This window comes from Agelaius phoeniceus, chromosome 10 (assembly GCF_051311805.1).
Source record: "Agelaius phoeniceus isolate bAgePho1 chromosome 10, bAgePho1.hap1, whole genome shotgun sequence".
NCBI lineage: Eukaryota > Metazoa > Chordata > Aves > Passeriformes > Icteridae > Agelaius > Agelaius phoeniceus.
The window spans coordinates 12,656,080-12,679,839 of record NC_135274.1 but is presented as its reverse complement, the minus strand read 5'-3'; the positions used below and the strand labels follow the sequence as shown (position 1 = coordinate 12,679,839).

Genomic DNA, 23,760 nt, shown 5'->3' with positions numbered 1-23,760 from the left:
TTTTCCCAGGCTTTATCAGTTTATGGGAGCGCACTGAGCCGCCCGGGAGCTGTTGGCAGCGGGCGTTGCCACCGCGCGGGGAGCAGATCTGCTGCCCGGGGCGGGGGGACGGGGCCCGGGCTGGGGCAGGGCAGGGGCACGGGGGTCCCGCGTGTTCGCCGCGCTCCAGGCCCTGCGTGCCGGGGGCGGCGGTGAGGCGGCCGAGGGGTGGGAGCCGGCCCGGGCCCGCCCCACTCCCGCCCCGCCCCGGCCCGGCCGGGCCCGCCCCGCTCCGGCGCCGCTCTGTGCCCGCTCGCTGTCGGTGGTGCGGGCGCTCGGCCGCTGTCAGCGCGGCGCGCCGGAAGGAGGGCGGAGCGCGGCCCGCGGTGTTTGGTTCCGGTGGGGCTGTGAGGGCGGCGGGCAGCTGTGGCCATGGGGGTCCCCAAGTTCTACCGGTGGATCTCGGAGCGGTACCCCTGCCTCAGCCAGGTGCTGAAGGAGCATCAGGTAAGCTGGGGGCGGAGCGGCGCTGCCTGACACCGGCCGGCCCCGGGGGGGTCCTGACCGGCCCCTCGGCGGCATGAGGGAGAGGGACGAGCGGCCGGGCCTCGTCCCCGGCCGGCCCTGCGGGACCGAGTTTCGGCCAGGCCGGCTCGCCCACAGCCGGGGCGGCCCAGCGGGGGCGGCTGCGGCTCAGCGGGAGCGGCCGAAAGTGGTTGGACGGCGGTGGGCGATAGCTGGGGAGCGGGCGGAGGCGTTCGGTGCCCCCCGACAGCCCGTCTGTCCGGGCCGAGCCCCCCGCCGGCGGGCAGCAGTGCCCGGAGCCCGCGGCTGGCGGCCGGCGGTGCTTTCAGCAGTCCCGGACCCAGAGTGCCCCGTTCCCCCGGGAATGGCCGGCCCGCGGCGGGTCCCGGCCCGTGGCTGCCCCGCCGGGCTCTCTCCCCTCGCTCTGGGTCCCCTCGGCAGCTCCGCGGTGCTGCCTCAGCACCCGCGGACAAGCCCATGGTCGGAGTTTGCTCCTTGTTGGGCTCAGAAAAGTTACAGCTGCTGACGGCCAATGGCGCGGTAATGACGAGGGACAGGTTTTACAGCTCTCCTGCGTTTCCTTGTTGTTGCCTGAGTCGGACAGTTTGTATTAGCAGCTGAACCGGGAAGTATGTTCAAGCCTGAGAAACGAAAGCCGTAAATCATACTTCTAACAGTTGGACCAAGACGTCATCTTTTCAGAGATACCACGTTTGGTACCTGTTGGATACAAGCGCTTCTAATTATCATTTTCAGCTGGTGTCACAGATGTGGTTTTATAGATTGAATAAGGATGTTCTGAGATAGATGATAATTGAGAGTGTGTTTGAATATTGATACGTTTTCCCTAAACAGCTGTGATTTTTAGAGATTAAATAGCTGTTGTGTCAGTGTAACTAAGATGCCCAGCTCAAGTGATTCCCAACCTGCATGTTTGGCCTTACCTGCTAGTTTTAAAGCAGCTTTTTAAAGCTTAGGACTTTGCTTATGATCTGTTGGCCTTCTCTGAAGTGTCTAAAGCTATCTGTGTAGCAGGGCAGCAGCAGTTTATGCTGCCTTTTCTGCTGTTTCCTTAGAAGCCTTTGCTGCTCACACATCTTTAAACTTGTGCTGAGGAACTGTGGCAAGCTGAGGAGGCAGCAGTGTCTGCTCTAACCAGGGGATTGGCAGCAAGGGGTGCTACCCTTGATGCCTTTTGAAAGAGGCAGTTAGAGCTCTTCAGATAAACAGTAAACATGACTTAACCCTTCCAGGTCACTTGAATATACAAACTGACACATATTGGCATCTAGATTATATGCTAAGAGTAGAAAAAATGAAACCAAACCAACAAATTGAAAGGCCTATCTATGTAAAACAGCATTATTGTTAAATCATAGCTGTGCATCTTGAAGAAAATATAGGACCTTTCATATCTGTTGTTTCCATGTAAAAGCTTTAGTTTTTGTCCCTTTAAAATGCTGTCTGTGCACTGCCCTGCTCACTTAGCTGAAAGCATGGAGAGCAGTTTGGTTACTGAGTTTAACCATAGTAAAGATCATGATGTGCAACAGCAGACTAGTTACAGCAGTTGAGTGGGGATCATTCCTGATCCTGCCTCGAATTTCTTCTCTTCACCATTTCTTCTTTCTAAGACAGTTACATTTCTCTTGCATCTGGAGGATAAATGCAAGCCCAACAAGGTGACTTTAAAGATGTGTCAGCAGCAGTGCTATAGAAAACTGTAACAAGCTGGCAGTGTCTTTTCCGAGGTGTGATGGTGGGGGCATTTTGTGCTCAGTTTTACCGGGGGATTAGGGAATAGATGTGTTTAATGTCAGTTGCTCTTGTGGTGCATTTTGGTAACACCGAGGTAGTACTGACCCCTTTGTGTCATACATTTACCAGTGTTTGTTCTCTGTATGTTGCTTGTGTACATTTGGGAGGGCTTTCTTTTTCCTTTAAAAGAAAGTGTAACTGCTGTAGATAAGGCTGTTAGAAGAGCAGAGGACTAGATGGAAAAAGAAAGCCTGGGTAAGAAATTTATGTTATTATTGCCCACTCTCTGCTTTTGGTGCTAATTTCCACTCTAGACTCAAAGATGCTCACAAGCATAGCTGAAGAGACAGCATGCAGTGGTTGGGGTAGGAGCTGCTGAACAGGGGAAGAACTGTAAAAGTTCTTAAGCCAGCTTTGCTTGGAAATATTGTTGGAAATTGCATACTCAGTTTTTATTGTTTGTAGGGCAGCTATGAAAGTTTGAATTGGTTAAATGTGCAGGCTTACAAAAAAGAAGAAAAAATCTTCCTGAAAACAGTAGTTTTGGTTTGCTTTTCCATTTTACAATGTAGAAGATAGTCTGAGCCAAGGGACAAAAGTCCTGAGGTTCCAGAAACAGCCAGGATAAAGTAGGAATCTGTTCAGCTGACTTGGCTCACTGAGGAAAATTGTAGTAACAGATTGCATGTGAAGGCAAAGCCAGATACTCCTACTCTGCCTGTGGGTGTGCAGGAGGTTCACAGAGGTGCTCATTTCCAGAGTGCTCTCAGGTGTGCCTTGGGCAGTGGCTGCATTCACCAGGTGGTGCTAACTGTGGCATTTGCAGATTCCAGAATTTGACAACTTGTACCTGGACATGAATGGCATTATACATCAGTGTTCACATCCAAATGATGACGATGTCCACTTCAGAATCTCAGAAGATAAGATTTTTGCCAATATTTTTCACTATTTGGAAGTACTGTTTCGCATTATTAAACCAAGGAAGGTTTTCTTCATGGCAGTTGATGGAGTAGCTCCAAGAGCAAAAATGAATCAGCAGCGTGGGAGACGTTTTAGGTAAGAAGATGGGTTCTGACTCTGTCTTGAGAATAGTAAACACTTAAAAGAACCCACTTACTGAAATGTGTGCCGTGCAAAGTAAAAGAGATGGTGAGTGGTTGTGCCTTTGACAGTAGCTTTAATTGAATGAGGGAAACTACCTGTAAAATGTTAAAATCAGGATTCCAAAAGGAAAGCTTGCTTTGTTACGTAAATTTTTCTCTGTGTATGTGGCACTTGGTGACAAGGGAGCTTTCTCTTATGAAGTTTTGTGTGAAACAGCTCTGCAGTGGAGCTCTTTCAGATGTTTCCAAATGCTTCAGAACCTGTGAGAGTCTTTGATATTTATGAATGCTAGTTCTAGATATGCCTGTTTGGTAGCTGTAGTGGAAGTCATAGAAGAAATCAAGCTTCTAATGAAACTGATTTCCAATTAATACCAGTTACCCAGCTAGCTCAGATACAGAGCTACAATTGTGTACATTAAGAATTGCACTAATGTTTTGGGAGATTTGGAAGCTTTTTAAAGAGTGCTATAAGGAAAAATAGCCAGTGGTCTGACAGTACCAGGATGGTGAGTGAAATGCTGCATAAACAAGCTGCAGCAAAGGAACAAGAGAAAAGCAAGTGAATTTTTTTTGTGATTTGGTTTTTGATGTAATTTTTTCTTTAAGGAATAAAGGAGATTGAGAGGAAGCAGAGATTAAAAGTTCTGAATAGAAAATTGTAGCAGAATTGAGAGCCAGACAAAAACCAAAGACTTTGGTGGTTACTTTATTTCTGGTTCAGAAATAAACCAGAAATAGGAAATTCTTGGCCAAGAAAGTCTAGTGTGATATTTGTTCATTTCTCCATTACTGGGCACGGTAAATTGTTCACTTGTGACTCCCTTGGAATTCCACACCTGCTGCTTTGTTTAACTTTTGTTAACTTTGTTTACCTCTGTTTAACAGCAGTTATTGTTCTGGGGTAGCATTTTCAGACGTTTAGATAACAAATATTCCTGTAGTTTCAACATTAATAGCCATTCATTGTGATCAACCATTGTATGATCACCTTTGTAATGTGAATGCTGACTGCATTTGAATACTAACAGATTGTCACATTTCTATGAAAAAAGTGCTATTTTTAAGCCACCTTAGTTGTATCATAAATAAGTTGAAACTATTCATGTATTAATTTTTTCTCCTTTTTTATTTATTAAGCACTCTAAATATTCAACTATATTTTGCCAAAAAGCTGTACTTAGGATATTAACATTTGAATAAGAAGATTTGTTCTCTACTCAATGCTGTTTTATTTTAGATCAGCAAAAGAGGCAGAGGACAAAATAAAAAAGGCATTGGAAAAGGGAGAAACTCTCCCTACAGAAGCCAGATTTGACTCCAACTGTATTACACCAGGTAAGATAACTTGTTGATTATTTAAAATTAAATGTTTATGGTTTGTCATCTGTATTTTGGTACTATTTTCCTATCTTTAGGCATGTTTTTTTAAAAAATAGAAGGCAGAATCAATAAAGGCTTAAGTAAGTTTGTACAAAAGTTTTAGTAACATTCAGTGGGGTTGGAATATTATCTCATTCTAAAAATTTTTTAGATTACTATGTAAAAAGTGAAATGTCTTAGGAAAGAAACCAGTCATCCCCTTCATCTCTGGCAGAAGTTTTATTTTTTGGCATTTTTTAATACTTCTGTATGTAAATGCAAACTACTGAAAAACTTTAACTTATGTTTCTGTTTTCAGGAACTGAATTCATGGCCAGATTGAATGAGCATCTTAAATATTTTGTAAATATGAAGATTTCCACAGACAAATCCTGGCAAGGAATAACAGTCTATTTATCAGGCCATGAGGTCATTATATTTTCTTACTATCCTATTTTAAATACATTTATTTGTATAGGGTAATGCTTCCTGCTGATTTTTTTTTTCTGATTTTTTTTTTTTTTTTGGTGTCCAGACCCCAGGGGAAGGTGAGCATAAAATTATGGAGTTCATCAGATCAGAAAAAGCAAAGCCCCATCATGATCCAAACACAAGACACTGTCTCTATGGCTTAGATGCTGACTTGGTATGTGCAATTGAGATAATACAAACAACAACAGGGATTTGTCAAGTGTCTACATTTTTGATATCTTCCTAGGCTCATAGGATTTTAAAATTATTTGAAACAAGCATGTCATTTTGTATTCCTGCAAACTTTTGAATTTGTAATGAAACCAAGCATCAAAATTTCTTTATACTGTTTGAAAGGTTTAAAAAAATGTAAAAAGTAAGATCTTTCTGATATCTCTTTGTAATAGATAATGCTGGGATTAACAAGTCATGAGGCACACTTTGCGCTCTTAAGAGAAGAAGTCAGATTTGGTGGTAAAAAGGCTCAAAGGTGAATTGATTTAACTTTACTCTTATTTTATTTATGATGAAATGAAATCCAAAACATACTGGGTGATTAAAACAGATGTGTGTGGTGATTTGGGTTTTCTTTTATTGATTGCATAGTAATTTAATGAAGTCTAGTAATTTAATGAAGCATAGTATTTTAGTTTATTCTTTGGGTTAGAATAGTCATGAAATTAGAGAAATCAGCGTGCTGAATTGTGCATTTCAATTGGTTTACATGAAAAAATGGATGCTGTCAGAACAGCTGATAAAAAAATCCTTTAAACTTTGGTGTGTTTTCCTTTTTTCTTCATGTAATAATGGAGCAGCCTGGCATGTATTGACGTTGTTTCCATAACTGTGTTATGCTGATATTAACTTTCAAAAATGTATATATGTGTATATATATATATATATATATATATATATATATATCTGAGGTTTTGTGCATAAACGTGAATTACTGGGATAATTACTAAAATAAGCTCTCTTCAAATGGCTGGGTAGATGCTCTTACTCAGGCTTTGCCCAATTGATGTAACTCATGGTCTGTAGACAGTCAGAAGATGGTGACTTGTTCCAGAGCTGTGTGTGTACCTGGAGCTGTGCTGTAGCAATAGAGAAATAATTTATAACTGTTACTGGGGCTGGGTTCCCTCTTTGAAGCACCTTTAAGCATATATTGGGTACATAAAGGTGGAAGATGGGAGAGACACAGATAAACATTTCTGACACTAAGGATTTTGGATAACACAGGATAAATCATAAATGTTTAGATAAATGTGTAATTTTTGCTAGTAAAGGAATATTTTATTGCCAAGGACAATATGATGAACATCAGAAATATGCTTTCTTTTCAGTCTTTGCAGTCAACATTTCACTAATACTCATGGGTAGTGTTGGCATGCAGCACTGCAGTATTTTTAAAGACCTTGCATCCAATCAAAGTGAAACCTTGGTTTTACCTTTCTAAAAAATAAAATAATGTGAAATAAAATAATGTGAAATAAAAATAAAATAATGTGAAATAAAAATAAAATAATATGAAATAAGAATTTTTGCAAGATTCATTAGTGAAAGTATGAAATCAAAAGGCAAAGTGTTATTTATTCCCCTCCACCCCCCTAGCATTGTTCCATGTTGTAATTTCTGAATAATTTTGCTCATTACAAGAACTCACTTCTGTAAGTTACAGGAATTGCCTTCTGTCAATATTGTCACTTTTGTGGATACAGTTTGAAATTTAAAAATCCTAAAAATACATGCAAATTGATATCTCTCCATGAATTTTTTCAGTGAGAGAAATTGCTAGTCTTATCAGGATTTCAAAGTCCAGTGCAATGAAGAGTAAGGGCAGAATGTCTCTAGAGTCTTATGGCATCAACCTGGTTGCCAAAGTTCTTTAATACCAGTATGAAAATTGCATTTTAAAAATGGCACAATTGATTCTGAAGCCCAGTGTAGCTCAGAGTTTGTCTTACATGAGTTTGTCCTGCATCTGAAGGCTGCTGTCACACACACGTTCCTTTTGGGATCATTTCTGAAATTTCTCTTTATGTGTGAATGCACAAGTATTTATGCTGGTTTGTCACTGGGTGGTCTCAGCTAGTTATAGTGTCTACAAGGTGAAATAGTCCTTTATTAATTGGAAATGCATCATTTAGCTCATTAATCTTTTGGTGTAGGTATTAACTGATTTGGGGCTAATGCTGGCTCAGGGTTTTTACGAGTAGTTTTAGTGAAGAGAAGAAGGGAAGGCAGAATATGTGTTGGCTATGCCATAAGCAAACAGTAAGTTTGTTGTTCTTCTAGTGCAGCGTTGAAGCCATGAAATGATACATACAGAGCATATTTTCAAATGATACATACAGAGCATATTTTCAAGTTGAGCATATTCATCTCTTACAAGAAGCATTTCAAATGACTGCAAATGTAACCCAGCTGGTTTAGATGGAAATTCGTGTACTCTGTTCTCATTCAGTTAGAAAATACCCTAAAATGGTGAGCTTGGTGCCAAGTTAGACTAGTTTGTCTCTTTTCTGAGCAATGGGATAAGGATTTAGGAAATAGTTACTGCAGCTTGGAACTCCACACAGCTGTTCTCTAAGTTAGTTCTTCTCTATACAATCACATCTGGTGTTCAGAAGATGCTACTGCAAAATTTTATACATAATCTCAAAATAGATTCAAGGAAAGGTTAATACATTATTTCTACAAAGATAGAATCCTAGTAAAATTTCTTGTGTTTGGGTAACCTTGGACTTATTAATATTCATGTTGAAAGTGTGTTTATAAATAATTAACTTGGTGGTTTGAATAATTTACAGAGTGTGTGCACCAGAGGAAACCACATTTCATTTACTGCACTTATCACTCATGAGAGAATATATTGATTATGAATTTTCTCCAGTAAAAGTAAGTTCTAATGGAGCTGAGATGGGAAAAAATGTGTGAATGTGTGAAGTCTTTATGCAAAAATGACAACAAAAAGTATGCTTCTGAGTGTTGTTCTTTTATCCTTTTTCTTTTTCCTCCAGGACAAGATTTCTTTTGAATATGATATTGAAAGGATAATAGATGATTGGATCTTAATGGGTTTCCTTGTAGGAAATGATTTTATTCCTCATCTACCTCATTTACACATTAATCATGATGCACTGCCGCTACTTTATAGAACCTACATGGCTATTTTGCCAGAACTGGGAGGTGAGAAAAGTTCAGTTGTAGAAAGCAGAATCATTAACATTGATGTATTTGTATTTATTGACCTTTTTTTCACATTAGAATGCTTGGTATTTACTACACTTTCCTTAGAGAGGTGACAAGATCACATTTTATTACCTGTGCATCATTTAAATGCAAATCTTAAAATTTTGAATTGTTACTTCAAAAGCATACTTAATTTTCTCAACAGGCTACATCAATGAAAATGGGCATCTGAATTTAGAACGTTTTGAGAAATATCTTACAAGATTGTCAGATGTAAGTAACTTTGAAATGTGTGGTGTGTTGAATTTAAACTCAGTATGGTACCCTAAAATACACCATACTGTAGTTGTAATGAACTGTTAATGGCTGTGTTTTACAGGTGGTTTAATCAGCTGTTATAGCATTGAACAGATGGAATCTGGTCAGTTCTTGTCTGATCTTATAGCATAAGAGGAAAAAGATTGAATCATTTGATCTGTGCTTTAGCCAGCACAGTGCTTTTGATACTGCAAGTCAAATGAGAATTCACCAGTAGAATCATGGTACTCACTTTCCATCAAAGTGTGTGGCAGTATTGGGCAAAGCTGGTTAGAGCAGGTGCCAGTACTGCCAGGGATGTGGGTCCAGTCCCTCTGGAGCAGGTGCCAGTAATGGCAGGGATGTGGGTTCAGTCTCTCTACAGCAGGTGCCAGTACTGCCAGGGATGTGGCTTCAGTCCCTGTAGAGCAGGTGCCAGTAATGCCAGGGGTGTGGGTTCAGTCTCTCTACAGCAGGTGCCAATACTGCCAGGGATGTGGGTTCAGTCCCTGTAGAGCAGGTGCCAGTACTGCCAGGGATGTGGGTCCAGTCTCTCTAGAGCAGGTGCCAGTAATGGCAGGGATGTGGCTTCAGTCCCTCTGGAACAGGTGCCAGTACTGCCAGGGGTGTGGGTTCAGTCTCTCTACAGCAGGTGCCAGTACTGCCAGGGATGTGGGTCCAGTCCCTCTGGAGCAGGTGCCAGTAATGGCAGGGATGTGGGTCCAGTCCCTCTGGAGCAGGTGCCAGCAATTCACCTGGGTTCAATCCCTCTAGGGCTGCTCACATACCAGTTGGACTCAGTGATCCTTGTGGGTCTCTTCCAGCTCAGAATTGTCTGTGATTTCTGTGTATTCTTAAAGCTTGCTGAACACAGTGATATTCCTTGTTTCCCCTGCTGTAGTTTCCTGAGGAGCAAGGTGTTTGAAGGTCTTGGAGGGGGAGAATTGTTTTCAAGTTTTTTATGAAAATCACTATAAAGATCAAGGAGCATCTCTGAGAGGCAGGCATCAGTGTTGTTCATGAACTAAGTAGTTAGTGTACAGAAGGTAATCTTGTTAAGTGCTAGTGCAGTAATCCATCCTAGAGATGAGGTAGGTGTAGGCCATATAGAAATGGAAAGGATTAAACCTTCTGCTGAACTTGAAAAGAGGGAGATCATCTGTTGTCCCTGCCTCAGCCTTATTTCCTGATTCTTGGATAGAGCTGTGAAAATGTTAGATCCGTGGCACAAGGCTGTATTAACCAGACCTTACATGTGCACTGCTAGAATTGATAGTGAAGTGTAGAAGTTATTGAATTCTTTTTTGTTACTTAATTCTGTTTTGTTTTCCTTGCTGCCATACTGAAAGAAAACAAAATATGGCTTGGCTGTGTGTTACAAATTGCTGAGAAATAGGATTTTTAGTGTTAATCTAATCAGTTTAGTTGTATCTCTAGGGCAAAATGTTTCTGTACAGATTACTCTAGATGTAATCTAATGCATGTACTGAAAAGACATTGTTCATCTGGCATTCTAAATTTAACATCCCTCAAATATTTGCCAACTTACTTTCATCTCACAGTTTGATCGTGAGCACTTCAGTGAAGTCTTTGTTGACCTAAAATGGTTTGAAAGTAAAGTGGGCAATAAATACCTCAACGAAGCAGCTGGGATTGCAGCAGAGGAAGCCAGAAAAAATAAACAAAAGAAACAAAAGGTCAGTGTATTATATGCACAATATCAGAAATAAGAATGTTACTTTTTGCAAATCAGTAATTTAATCTTAGACTAATTAAGTGGCACAAGCCTCTGTTCTGAGATTTTTTTCAAACCAGAAAAGGTAGTAAATGGTAACAGTTTGCATTCTGCCTGTATGCACTGCTGGTTGTGGGTGATGAAGTGGTTCAGTCAGGGGCAGGTGCTCATGATTTTAAAAGTCTTGTAAACCTGTATTTAATGCTTTGCTGTTCTTCAAAAACAGCAGAACTTAACTTTTGTGTGTGTTATGATCAAACCTGCTATGCTTCATAATCTTAATTTTTAATGCATAGTCTGCTGCAAGTTCCATATATTTCAGATACACTGATAGAACATTCATGTCTGTCTTGGTATTGGCTAACTACTGGACAGCAAATAGGGAACAAGCAAGTTCATTGGTGAGCTATCTCAGATCAGTATTAAACCTGCAGTTCTAGATATAACCAATAAATAAGAAGCAGCACCTTGTATACCTGTGTACTACTACATACCAGCATCCTGTCTCTGCCCCAAGTTCCCCACCACCACTTCCCCTGACTGCCCTTCACTATGTGCTTCAGCAGAGTGGAGAGTAGCAGGAGAAAATTCCTCTGCATTTAATCTGTCTTTGTATATTGTTATCCTGCTCTTTGTGTACAGAGCAATTTTGGAAAGAGTAGCATTTTGGAACACAAATATTCAGGTGTTTTTTGAGAAGTAGTTAACATTTTGACACTGCTCCTTTTGTCTGATCTGTCTTTTTTGTCTGCTTAAATAATTTTCTTGAAGCAGTTGTAAGAGAAGGAAATGGGTTTTATAATAAATAATATTTATACATTTTGACATTTTGTAGCATTTTGATTTGCAAGTTTTGAATGGGGTTTGTGCATATTAACCTGTATTTTTACATTATCTCAAATCTTAATTTAATAGGCTCAGGAAAATTCTATATCTTTGGCTGCTTTAGAAAAAAATGAAGGTGAAGTGACCCCTAAAAGTAAGTGCAAATAATTTTTCATGCACACACAACAAAAAATGTGTGTATAGATTTTAAAGAGCTGTAAGAATTGCATGTCAGAGATGAGCTTATTCTGAATGCAAGACATGCAGTCATCTGTTGGGAAGTGGAACTGCTCTGGTGAGAGAGAGGGGCTGAAGCTTTAGAGGTGCTTCTTCCCTGCCCTGTATTTCCATGATGAGTTAAAGGAATTAATGAACAAACCTTCAACAATATTATGGTTTTGATAATTGTATGCATAGGTATTCTCTTAGATGGGGGGACAAGGGAACAGATTTTTGTATAGCTTTAGGATTTTTGATTGTGGTTGGTTTTAAACTCATTCTCCTTGTAGGAAATGTTTCTTACTCATGTTCTGAAATTATTGTCAAAAATGTATGAATATTACTACATAATATTAGGTGATGTTGCTAAGCATAATTAAATTTTAAAATTCTTTTTAATGTTTTCTCAGACTTTTTTATGATGGCTTATGTTATCTTCTCTTTTCTTGTAATTGGGCTAAAAAATGGGTTGTCTGTCTTAAAAATTCCAGAATTTCTCTGCGTAAAGATTTTGTTTGATTGTTTCATGTTACTTTCAATGCAAGGAAGGTGTGAGTACCTATAGTTTTGAATTGAGGAGTACAGTTAAGGCATTATGTCAGAAGTGAATGTTTTCAAACCTTTACTGTATTAGAGAAGTGAATGTTAATCCCTTTTTTTCATGACTGGTTTTCCAGCCACAGTGGAAGATGAACCAGAAGATGATGATCTCTTTGAAACTGAGTTTAGGCAATACAAAAGAACTTACTACATGACTAAAATGGGTGTAGAAGTAGTGTCTGAGTAAGTGTATACTTCTTTTTTTATTCCTAAATGCTGAAGACAAGTCTTTGTAGATATGTATTCGAGGCATACATTTGTAAATGTGTATTAGAGACATTTTTCAAGAGTGCATAGTGATGGGACAAGGCATAGAGGCTTCAAACTGAAAGGGGGTAGGTTCACTTTAGATAATAAGGAAGAAATTCTTTACTGTGAGAGTGGCAAGCACTGGAGCAGGTTCCCAGAGGAGTTGTGGGTGTCCCATCCCTGAAAGTGTTCAAGGCCAGGGCTTGCATGGGGCTTTGAGCAATCTGGTCTGTAAAAGGTGGGCAGGGAGTTGGAACAAGATGATCTGTAAGGTCCCTTCCAGCCCTCAACATTGATTCCAGTAAAAGACAGAATATTCACCCCATGTCAAAAGCAGAGAACATGTGGCAGAGTACTGCAATGGTGATTTTGCCTAATGCAACAAGAGCTGCAAATCAAGTTTTCTGTAATAAGTATTTGAGGACCAGAGAGGAAATGAATCTAGAAAATCATGGCATTATTAGGTTCTCAAAATGTTCTACCTTCATCCCTATGTACAAGGTGCTAAGTACTTTTTATATACCAGTGAAAATGAGAAAACTAATAGGTATCTTTCCTTTTTCTTTCAAGTGCCTTCTTAGCTGATCAAGCTGAATGTTATGTCCAGGCAATACAATGGATTTTGCATTATTATTACCATGGAGTTCAATCATGGAGCTGGTAAGAAAAACATTAAATGGGAGACTGCTGAAAGATAGAGTGGTATTTCATCTTCTATGCTGGGAACATTTAATGTAGTTTGGTTTATTTCTAATCTGTGAACACTGCTGTGTTCTAATTAAGTCATGTCACTTAGGGGATTTTTTAACCTGCAGGTATTACCCTTATCATTATGCACCTTACCTGTCAGATATTCACAACATCAGTGAACTCAAAATCAAGTTTGAGCTTGGAAAACCTTTCATGCCATTTGAACAGCTTCTTGCTGTACTTCCAGCAGCTAGCAAAGATCTGCTACCTAAATGTTACCAGGTAAGATCTAGAATTAAATTGCATTATCTATCTACTGCTTACTCATTGTCTGCTTTATTTTATTTTACTCTATTCTTAGTGGTTTTGCATGTCTTGTTAGTTAAATTCTATCTCTACATTTTAGATGTATGCTTAAATATTCTACTTGTTACTATATGTAGTGCATTGTAAAGTTAGAAATAAATACAAAATTTTACATTTGCTAAGCAATTTCCAGCTAGAACAGTTAAATGTTTCATTCCTGTACAGCATTGAATTGGTTTTAGTACCAGTTTTCCTTTGTCACTTCCTACAATTACTGCTAAATTGCCTTTGATATCATCTCTATTGTATTTTCCTAGCATTTGATGACTAGTCAAGACTCTCCTATTATAGAATATTATCCACCTGATTTTAAAACTGACCTAAATGGTAAACAGCAGGAATGGGAAGCTGTAGTATTAATCCCCTTTATTGATGAGGTAAGTTCTTTCAGCATCTGCTGTCCATAAAAGCTGCATTACAAAACTTCTGAATTTCTTAATTTATCAACAGGTAGACATGCAATTAAGTGGAAGTTTAAATTAACACTTGATAATACCACAGAAAAAAATATAAATGTTTGCTGCTTGGGGAGTAAGTCTAGATTAAGTAACCACAAGCAAAGTTAGTTTTAGGTGGCAGAAGTCCTAAGTAATGGATGTGGACTTGGTGTTGTTAATGTTTTTAATCAGCTATTCGCATATTTTGGTTCAGTTTCTTTGAGAAAAATATTCTGTTCCTATGTACATATAAAAATAGAGAGCATTTGCAGGAAAAATAAAATAAACACTTGAAAAAAAAAGGTTTTTTTCAGTAAATCCTTCACGTGAACACCAGTATTAGGGAAGCATTAATGGAGAGTAATAAAATAGTACTTTGCTTTAGGACAACAGTGTTAGACAAGGCTACCCTTTGGAAATAGGCTTGCAGAAGGTGAAAAAGGAAAAAGGTGAAAAAGGAAATAGGCTTGCAGAAAGTAGAAAATTATTCTCCAAAGCCTTTCCATGGTAATTGTTCTGGGAGCATTTTGATCAGGGCCATGAGAAAGGGTGAGGCTGCAGCTGGACACTGAGCACATGGGGTATCTGGATTTCTTGGGTTACTTCCCCAGTGTGGTTTTTTCCAGGCTAATTTTTGTTGCCAGTTTCACATGTGCTAATTCCTCTAAAATTTAGAAACGACTGCTGCAGGCCATGGAATCCTGTAATAAGGGCCTTAAAGAAGAGGAGAAACGAAGAAACACTCACAGTGCTTGCTTGATGTACTGGTATGACAAAGATGCTGAGTTCCAGTACCTGTCACCATGGCCAGAGAAATTCCCTGCAATAGAACGATGCCACACAAGGTAATGCTGGGGTAACTATTTTAGAGCAGGCTGAAAGTAGTTGGAGGATTTTTAGATTTTTTACTAACATTTTAACCAAACCTTGCATGTGTCAATATGTAAACTGAGAAATGAAAAATATTGAATTAGATGTTGCCTGCTTTGAATGGCACAGTAAAGGTATTTGTCCCTTCAGATGTTACTTTGCAAAACAGATAAACCAGTGTTAAGTTGTCAAGAACAATCCAAAGAATGACTAAACTTTGTATGACAGAGGATGAAAACTGGTACAAATATCTGATAAATAGTGATCATTTACTGGCATGCTAATTCCAGAGTGGTTTTTTTTCAATGTAAGCATTTGGATCCAGTGCAGAGAATTGAACACAAATTTGGTTTTCACCTTCTTCTCATTGAGAATAGCCAGCTTTATTTCACACAAACTGAAGATGAAATGGAAACATAAGCTTAACAGTAGTCAAAGCAGAGTAGAGGAGGAATGCCTGGTGCTGGATTACAGTTGGTAAAGAATGGACAGTTGTGAAGATGAATGATACCATATAGAACCATTGCCAGTTACAATTCAGTAATTAAAATTATTTAAGAGTGAGTTTCCATATATCCTGAAGTTTTGTCTTTTTCCTCATGAATAGTCTCTCTGCAGCAGTAGCACAGGGATTTTATAGTTCTTTCTATATATTCCAAGTGACATAAATTAGTTGCTGGAAAGCAAAGGGTTTGTCAATTCATGAGTGAACGAGTAATGATTTTTTTCTAGAGGTATAGGACAATGTGCATGAGCAAATGTTGTGCCACTTCTTTTTTAGGTATAAAACAATACCTTTGGATGCTTGGCATGTAGAAATAACCCACAATAAGATAACTAAAATCAACAAGAGTGCATTGTATTTTTGTGGATTTCCTACTTTAAAGCACATTAAACACAAGGTAAAAAATTTTTCTCTTCCAACATTTCAATTGTATGTAGTAGATAACTATGTAAGAGCTCGAGTTTTATATGCTGTTTTGTTTTTACCCAGTTCTATCTTAAAAAAAGTGGTGTACAAGTGTTTCAGCAAAGCAGCCATGGAGAGAACATGATGTTGGAGATCATAGTTGATGAGAACTCAAAGGACCAGGTAAGCATTCAGCTCCTAACAAAAGACCAAAACCAAACAAAAAAATACCCCACAGCTGGACAAAATACTTGCTAAGAAGTCTGAATTTGTTAAATGGTCAGATTTGAGGTGTTTAAATGTTGAATTTGTGTGGGAAACAGTCTGGAATTTTGGGTATCTGCTAAAATAATTTATCATTTTCCAGATTTCACAATATGAATTATCAGTGACCTTAGTTGAGTTTCTGACCTTTCTCTGTGGTAGCATTTAGATGTTCTTGGGTAAGGAGCTGGTGGCTAATGAAAGGTATAAATGCAGAGGAACAGTCCCCAGAGCAGTGGTGTTTGTCTTTTGTCTGACTGAAGAGTTGACCACTTAAAAAGAAAGATTTTCCTTTTAATTAACAAAGCAGACTTAACACCTTCCACTCTAATGAGGCTCTTTGATAGGGGAATCAGAGAGAAGAGTCAGAGTAGCAAATGACAAGTGCAGAACAGAAAAAAAAATCAGAAATAAATAAGAGAGAGGATGAAAACATTATAGTATGATACAATGTTACAGTAGAGGGATAGGGAGAGTACATATTCAAGATACATGGCAAGAAAGATCAAATAGGCCCGATTAATATCTTAAAAAATAGCAGAGACTCGTTAGAAAAAAAAGAACATAATGTGAGGCTGAATTTACAGATGCTAGCAAATTGTGGGCATAAAAGTTGTTCCTTTTTTTCTATGTGATATATAAGTAAAATATATCATACAAAATACTTTGGTAATCTCAAATGGTCATTTTATTTATTGTGTGTCAGAGACACAAATAGTTCTAAGTCATTTAACAAAAGAAGTACTTAGCAAACCTCTATGAGACATACAAATTATGCCAGGTCTTCCAAGTAACACATGCAACATGTTAAGAGCCACATTTTTGATCAGGGATTATGTAATCTGTATCAAATATATTTTAGTAAGATAAAATGAGTTTTTTATTCTGCAAGAAAATCTTTTATTAAACTACTGTAGTTTTTATTGCAAAAACAGCTTGAAAATACTGTAACAAAAATCTTCCAGTATGTTAAACAATTAGTAATAATAATTCTGGGGTTTTTTTCAGATGGTCGAAAATGTTGCCAGTTCGGTACTTGGAAAACGAGTTTTTGTTAACTGGCCCCACCTTGAAGAAGCCAGAGTTGTTGCAGTGTCAGATGGAGAAACCAAGTAAGAGTTACATGATATGTAGTTCTATGTTGTCTTACTGGTTTTTTTCAAATTAAGTTCCTTGGGCTGCACAGAACTTTTGATTCTATTGTAAAACTAACAACCAGTTAGTCCAGATGTAACAAAGCTGCTTGGTGAAGAATGTTTAACATTGTTCTGGGGTTTGCTTGCCTCTGTGGCAGTCTAGTCTTTCACTGTTTGTCATAGATGTAGAAGCTTGGGAGAGCTCCTTCTTAGTTTTGAGGGGAAAAGGCATGCCCAGAAATCCACCCAGAGAACATTTCTATACAGTCCTCCTTTATGAATAGCACATGTACTGGTATTTTTTATTAAAAACATGCTGTGTGGCCTGTTGTGGAAGGGATAGAGAATACAATGCTGCAAGTCTTCCACATCCTTAACAAGTCATTTCTAACTATTTTCAGTTTTGCTCACAATTGGTTATGGCTAGGTTAATCTTACTTGGTTAAATTTCCTATCTGTCATAATATTCTCCAGGTTTTATTTGGAAGAACCACATGGCACACAGAAGCTTTACATGGGAAATGCAGTGCCCCCAACAAAAGTGGCTTATGTTGGAGATAAGGAGCAAAGCATGTGGGTAAAAGAAGTTCAAGGCATTTCAGAGCAGTAAGTAACTTCAAAAATTAAAGTGTAGCTTTGCATTTTATGTCTTGGCTGTGTTTTGTTCCTGTGTTGCAGACCTAAGTAGCACAGAAGAGCTGCTGCATACTTGATGATAAAGGTTAATCAAGTCTGCTTAAATTTAAAACAGCAACATAAAAGAGCTTATGTTGAAATTTCAGAATATATGGAGTCTGTTCTGAGGTAACTAAAGTTAGATGCTGTTACAAAAGAACTCTAAAGTGAATGAGTTTCAGTATTTATTCTCCCTCTCAATTTTCTGTTCTGGTGTTAGCAATCTTCAGTTGTAGGAAGCATGTAGAATGAAGTAATACAGAACCAACTTGCAACTCAAATAGCTTAGCTTTGTTAAACTTGAGTACAGCTCTTGCTCTTCTAGAGTGTGGCTGCTCAGCAGACTATAAATGAGTTACTGTGGTTTTGATGCCTCCTTGCTGGTCCTGAAATCATGAGCCAGACACAGTTATGGGGTATAAAAAGGGGTTACTTTCTAAGGATCCTGAGGTGCACAGCACACTAGATGGAAAGCACCTGAAGATGCACCTGGACCATAAAGCACATACAATTCTTATGTGTTTAGCCAATTAGCATAACTGACAAGAATCCCCAATTAGAGACATAAGTGATGAGGTAATTCCCCCTCAGTTCAACCCTTTCTGAATTCCTCCCCCCCTCCCCTTAGACAGGAGCTAAACTTTGTTAATGAAAATGTGTCTTGAAGAGCTGGTTTCAACCTTGGCTTCCCAGAGAATCTAACCTTGGACCTCCAGCTTGGAGCTGCCGAGGAATTTATTTTGTCTTTCTGTCTAACAGAGTAGGTAAAATGCTAGCTATGAATACTGTGACAGGCTAGAGAGCTACAAATGTATATGTAAGGATTATAGAGAATATATAAAAGCAAAAAGGTAAAAAATCAATCTGGCACTAGTTTGGAATTTCATTATCTGTCATTTGAGTCAACTGATTTAATTACCCCTAACCCTTCCACTGTCAAGATTAAATGTGCTTAAATTAATACTCTGAGCTCTGTAGTGATGGCTGTGCAATAGCAGGTAAACAACTGGTTAAGCCATTTATTCTGGGTATTTTTTGCAAAATAAGAAAACCATTAAAATCCTCTTTTAAAGAGGGTTTTTTATTTTATTTAATTTTACTTCAATAAAATTATTCTACCCTCTTGGTTTAGTTCTGTTCATTGTAATCAAGCTAAATGTTCTGCTTTGTGTTCAGGTACCAGAGAAGGAAAGGAATAATTATCCATGAAACTTCAGTAGTTGTATATGCTCAGTTACTCACTGGTAATAGATATCAGCTAAACCAAAATGGAGAAGTTTATTTGGAGAAGCAGTGGTCTAAACAAGTTCTTCCTTTTGTTTACCAAACAGTTGTCAAGGTAAATATACAAGTTCAGTACAATCTCTGAATTATTTCAGACTCAGACTATGTTTTAAACTGTCATTTATATAAACTTTGTAATTACTCTACTGGAACTGAATGATATTTAAGGTCACCACTGTTGTCTCTTTCATGCAGGATATCAAAGCCTTTGACTCTCGTTTTTCAAGCATCAAAACTTTGGATGATTTGTTTCCTCCTGGAAGTACAGCCTTCATGCTGGGATCTCCTTACTATGGCTGCATGGGAGAAGTTAGTTCCAGTAATTTCATAATTTTTCCCTGTAGATTTTTTCCTTTTTGTAAACCTAAAATAATCTAAGATGTTGTGTGACAGTAGTGGCCATTTGCTAGCTGAAATTTTTAATCTAGGATTCCCTGGGGGTTTAGTCTGAGCAACAGAGGGATCTTGTGTTTTCCCTGTTCTTCTTGCTTGTGTAAGAGGAAGAAGCAGAACTTGAATGCAGGATGATTTTTATTAGTTCTTTGGGATAATACATAAAGTTCCCATTTGTGTTATTTTCAGTCATGAATTCCTTTAGTTTAATGCTGTGATTTGCTCTATGAGGAAGCAAGGTACAGGTCAAGGCAAGGTGATGAATCCCAAAGCATCTCTGTGCCTACTGCAGCAAAATTGTTGATAAAGTAAGAACATGAGGTGTGTTATCCAAAGGCTGCTGGTTTTAAATAGCACTTTTCTAGCACTTGTAACCTGTTGTGTTTCTCTCCAAGGTTCATGATTCACATGATGTGATCCCAGAAGGCAGAATCCGAGTAGTTTTTAATATTCCATGTGAACCCCAGCTTGATACTTTAATACAGAACCAGCATGTGAGTGTTCTGCTTTTCTAGTAAAAGCCTAAACAATGTATCAAATAGATTTTGCAATGGTAAATGTCTTTCAGAGATGTTTCCATATAATTCATTTGCATTTGTATAAAAACTTCTTTAGACATTGCCATTATGTTTTGTTTGTTTGTTTTAAAGAAATATTCTGTGAAATACAATCCTGCATATATTTTGGCCAGCCGTCTTGGAGTAAGTGGATATCTTGTCTCCAGATTTACAGGGAGTATCTTTATTGGAAGAGGATCCAAGAAGAAGTAAGTTCTCTTTGTGAATTTTGACTGTAGAGAAGCTTCTAAATTCTACTATAACTCTACAGAATTTTTGCTGTGTTTAAGTGCTGTTTTTATCAAGTGCACACTCTTGTGATTTGAAGCTTTCTTTAAAGTATATTTGCTGTAAACTAAGTTGATATGCAGTAGTTTTTTTCTATCAGAAGCATGTTTAATTTTTTGTCTACTGGATAGTTCTGTTTGCTTTCATATTGTAGACAGACATAAAATTGACTTTCCTGGTTAGCCATTTGCAAAAGGGAATTTGGAATTTAAACTGACTTTGCCATACTGAGAATAAAAAAGTGGAATCAGGATCTGATTTCATTGTACTTATTACTGCCACTATAAAAGGAGATTAATTTTACTTGTAGCTTCTTTTCAGAACTAGTTAAGACTGCTTAAAATACATAAGGGAGGCAATCCATGTAGTCCTGTGAATGTCAAATTGTGGTTCCTCTGTAAAGATAGGGTTGATGGATGCCTGAGCATCTTCTTGTGATCTAATGTGTATATTTCTTCCTGATGGATTGTTCAAGGGCATCCTTCTGCACCTTGGGAAATGCCAGGTTGATTGCTGTTGATTAGGTGTCAATTAAGAAAGAGATGTAAAATATTTCCTACCCTCCTCTGCAATGAAGTGTAGGCACACAGGTGGACTGCTAGCATAGCACAGCTTTTGGCCTGTGACATTTACAGCTGACACAATGTCAACAAGTAAACAATACAATTAATTTAATTTTTCTGTGGTTTAAGGCCTTGAATGTATGTTTATGAGGGTTTTTAAAATGTATGTAAATACACATACATATTGCAAGTTAATGAACTTTTTCTTCTTTCCAGTCCTCATGGTGATCACAAAGCAAATGTGGGGCTAAACCTGAAGTTCAATAAGAAAAATGAAGAAGTTCCTGGCTATACTAAGAAAGTTGGAAATGAATGGATGTATTCTTCTGCAGTAGAACAACTACTTGCTGAGTATTTAGAAAGGTAAATTATTGGATATGAGCTTCATCCAAATAACCCACTTTTGTATCAATTGTAGGGATTTGTCCTCTGGTCACAGATCTTCTAAGAACAAGGAGTTTGTTTCTTTTATTCCAGTGTTCTATTTTGGGATAGAGTAATTGTGTTAGCAGTTGCCTTTGGAAAATTAGCAGTATGATACTAAATTAGGTAAAAAATAACCCATCATGGCTTTACAACTTCTGAAGCCTAACAGACTTAATTTTGATGGGGCTTTTTTGTGATCTATGCTGATGTGAAACTAAAGTTCTCTTCCATATGTTTGGGGGTTTTTAGGGTGCCTGAACTATTTAATTATGTAGCCAAGAACAGCCAGGAAGATATCTGCTACGAAGATGACATTTGGCCTGGAGAGGATGAGAATGGGTAAGCCATGATCCTTATCTCTTCTCTGCAATAAGGAGAATAAAGACTAGCAGTTGTGAAATTGGTAATGATTGTGCACTGGCTGCTGTGTAACTGAAACCTTGCTGTCCTCCAGCAGCCTGATTGTTCATTGATGGCTGAAAACATTATCTGAATGCTGCACTTTTCAGTCATGGAGTCCAAGTTTCTGCCAGACTTCAGCCTCAAGTCCAGTAAATGAGAAATATCATTTTCAGTGGCTATTTCATAATTCTTGCTTTTAAACTAGCCTACAGTAAGCATAGCTATGACTAGTCATAAATATTTTTTAAAATAACCAGTAATTGTGGTAATTGTCTAAAATCACTTGGAATTTGAAAAATAAATCCGAGTGGGAAGTATTTTGCACACTTTTAGTGAAGTATTGAAGTATTAGCACATTTTAGTGCACATTTACATGGAAGAAAAGTAGCAGCCTTGGCTCCAGACACAGTATGGTAACTTGAAAAAGCTTTAGTTATTAGGCAATAAAGCCAATCCATGGGTTTCAGTTAGTAAATCTACAGGACTCTTACCTCGTGATACACCAGTGTGGGACTCCTCTCATAGAAGAATCTCAGATTTTTTCTCAATTTTTCCAGAGTGTCTTCCCCTGTGAAGTTCTTTCTTCCTGTGTTGTTAGAAACAGCTGGTCACAGAACCAGTAATCACATCTGGACACAGTTTGTTGGTTGGATGCAAACTTTTAATTTGCTGAATACTTTTAATTAATTGAATAATTTGTTTCCTGAAACAAAACTTTGTTATAGTTTTGAAACAGTACTGTGTAATTCTGACTTTTCTTAAGTCATACAGAACCTTTAGATTCCATTACTTCATGAATATCTACAATCAGTGTGCCTGTATGATAATACTTGAATGATTAAATTAGGGAACACAGTAAAATGCCTGGTTCATGCAGCTAAAAGCTTTCATTCATGCCATTTTTTATTCAGAGCTGAGAAAGTGCAAGAAATTGTTGCCTGGTTAAAAGCACATCCTGTGTCTGCTTTGTCTCGCTCATCCTGTGACTTGCAAATTTTGGATGCAGCCATTGTTGAGAAAATTGAAGAAGAAGTGGAGAAATGCAAGGTACACAGCTTGGTATCATTGTGAGCAGGGGTGGGCCAAAAAGCAGTGCTTGTTATATTTGAAGTTCTTGAATTTAAATAAGACAATTGAAGATTACTTGCCATTTCAAAGAAAAAGGACACAGAATATAATGAAAAATCTGGATTTGTAATATTATCCCAGAAATTCAGAAGAGCTCATTATTAATCTTTGTAAGAAATTCACTCTTTTAGGGGTGATTTATCAGCCGTGGGACATACTCTGAGCTGTAACTTTTGGTGGTTTTGTAAAGGAACAGGTATTAGTATATATTGAAAAATACTAAAATGGTCTTTTTATTTGAAATCCCAGCTGTTCTTCCCTTGCAGTTTCTCTTTGGTCTGCAGAAAATTAGAAAGCTATTTTCTGCAGACCAGAAGATGAAAAAAGTGGACAAGGAAATTACTAAAGTAAAAGCTAAGGACAAAGCTAAATTAAATCATGGGCTGATGTTTTTTGAAATAACTTGCAAGGACATCTTAGAAAATTGGTGTGAAATCTGGAATTAGATAACTAATGGTTTGGTGTGGAATCCAGCATGTTTTAAAAACTAGAATTATTCTAAAGACTTCATTAACGCTCCATACCATTATCTAAAAGAAACTAAAGAATTCTGCATGATCTTTTCAGGAGTTTTGTTTTACATATTCCAGTGCTTGTTCTCCACTGGTTTGTAAAGACTTCCTGTTCCTTTCCTTTAGCAGAGGAAGAGCAACAAGAAGGTGCGAGTAACTGTGAAACCCCATTTGCTGTACAGAGTAAGTGATATTAATGGGTTGGGGGATTTAAGTTCTCCAGATCATATTTATTTTACCTAAGCTTATCAACTTAAGGAGAGTAGAATTTTATGACAGTACTGATGAAAGGAAACATGTTGTTATGCCTTCTAGAAAATAATTTTGGAAACAGCAGTCTGTCTCTACAAGGAGAGAGAATTTCTTGTAACTACAAACTCTGTTATGTCAGGCATTTAGTTAAGGGTTTTTTCTACCTCCTGCCCTTTATACTTCTGCAGTTTTTACTGGCTCTATAATGAAGGTAAAATAAAATGTGCTTTCTGCTGTCTCTTTTCCCATGTTTTACTTTTTATTCAGTTCTTCACATAAGACCAGC

The 23,760-nt window shown here is 38.2% G+C and overlaps 1 protein-coding gene across 13 annotated transcripts in view; it reads left to right on the top strand.

Moving 5' to 3' along the window:
- Positions 1-288: 288 nt before the first annotated feature.
- Positions 289-23,760, top strand: part of XRN1 (5'-3' exoribonuclease 1) — a 38,933-nt gene continuing 15,461 nt past the window's right edge. For 5 of the 13 annotated variants that reach the window (XR_008534813.2, XR_008534812.2, XR_013183619.1 and 2 more), the window contains exons 1-28: positions 297-486; positions 3,089-3,321; positions 4,609-4,706; positions 5,050-5,159; positions 5,266-5,376; positions 5,609-5,691; positions 8,015-8,102; positions 8,225-8,393; positions 8,602-8,669; positions 10,256-10,390; positions 11,344-11,407; positions 12,150-12,255; positions 12,892-12,981; positions 13,137-13,293; positions 13,635-13,754; positions 14,490-14,659; positions 15,466-15,586; positions 15,679-15,777; positions 16,867-16,970; positions 17,469-17,600; positions 18,846-19,008; positions 19,149-19,262; positions 19,742-19,840; positions 19,997-20,112; positions 20,971-21,117; positions 21,430-21,519; positions 22,494-22,629; positions 23,349-23,405. Coding sequence is in view for 7 of the 13 variants with exons in the window: in XM_054639125.2 (XP_054495100.2) it covers positions 412-486; positions 3,089-3,321; positions 4,609-4,706; positions 5,050-5,159; positions 5,266-5,376; positions 5,609-5,691; positions 8,015-8,102; positions 8,225-8,393; positions 8,602-8,669; positions 10,256-10,390; positions 11,344-11,407; positions 12,150-12,255; positions 12,892-12,981; positions 13,137-13,293; positions 13,635-13,754; positions 14,490-14,659; positions 15,466-15,586; positions 15,679-15,777; positions 16,867-16,970; positions 17,469-17,600; positions 18,846-19,008; positions 19,149-19,262; positions 19,742-19,840; positions 19,997-20,112; positions 20,971-21,117; positions 21,430-21,519; positions 22,494-22,629; positions 23,349-23,405 (3,255 nt within the window). In the remaining 6 variants the exon portion in view is untranslated. Of the gene's footprint in view, positions 487-3,088; positions 3,322-4,608; positions 4,707-5,049; positions 5,160-5,265; positions 5,377-5,608; positions 5,692-8,014; positions 8,103-8,224; positions 8,394-8,601; positions 8,670-10,255; positions 10,391-11,343; positions 11,408-12,149; positions 12,256-12,891; positions 12,982-13,136; positions 13,294-13,634; positions 13,755-14,489; positions 14,660-15,465; positions 15,587-15,678; positions 15,778-16,866; positions 16,971-17,468; positions 17,601-18,845; positions 19,009-19,148; positions 19,263-19,741; positions 19,841-19,996; positions 20,113-20,970; positions 21,118-21,429; positions 21,520-22,493; positions 22,630-23,348; positions 23,406-23,760 lie in introns of those variants that run through there. The other 8 variants (XR_013183622.1, XR_013183621.1, XM_054639132.2 and 5 more) reach the window with 6 other exon arrangements.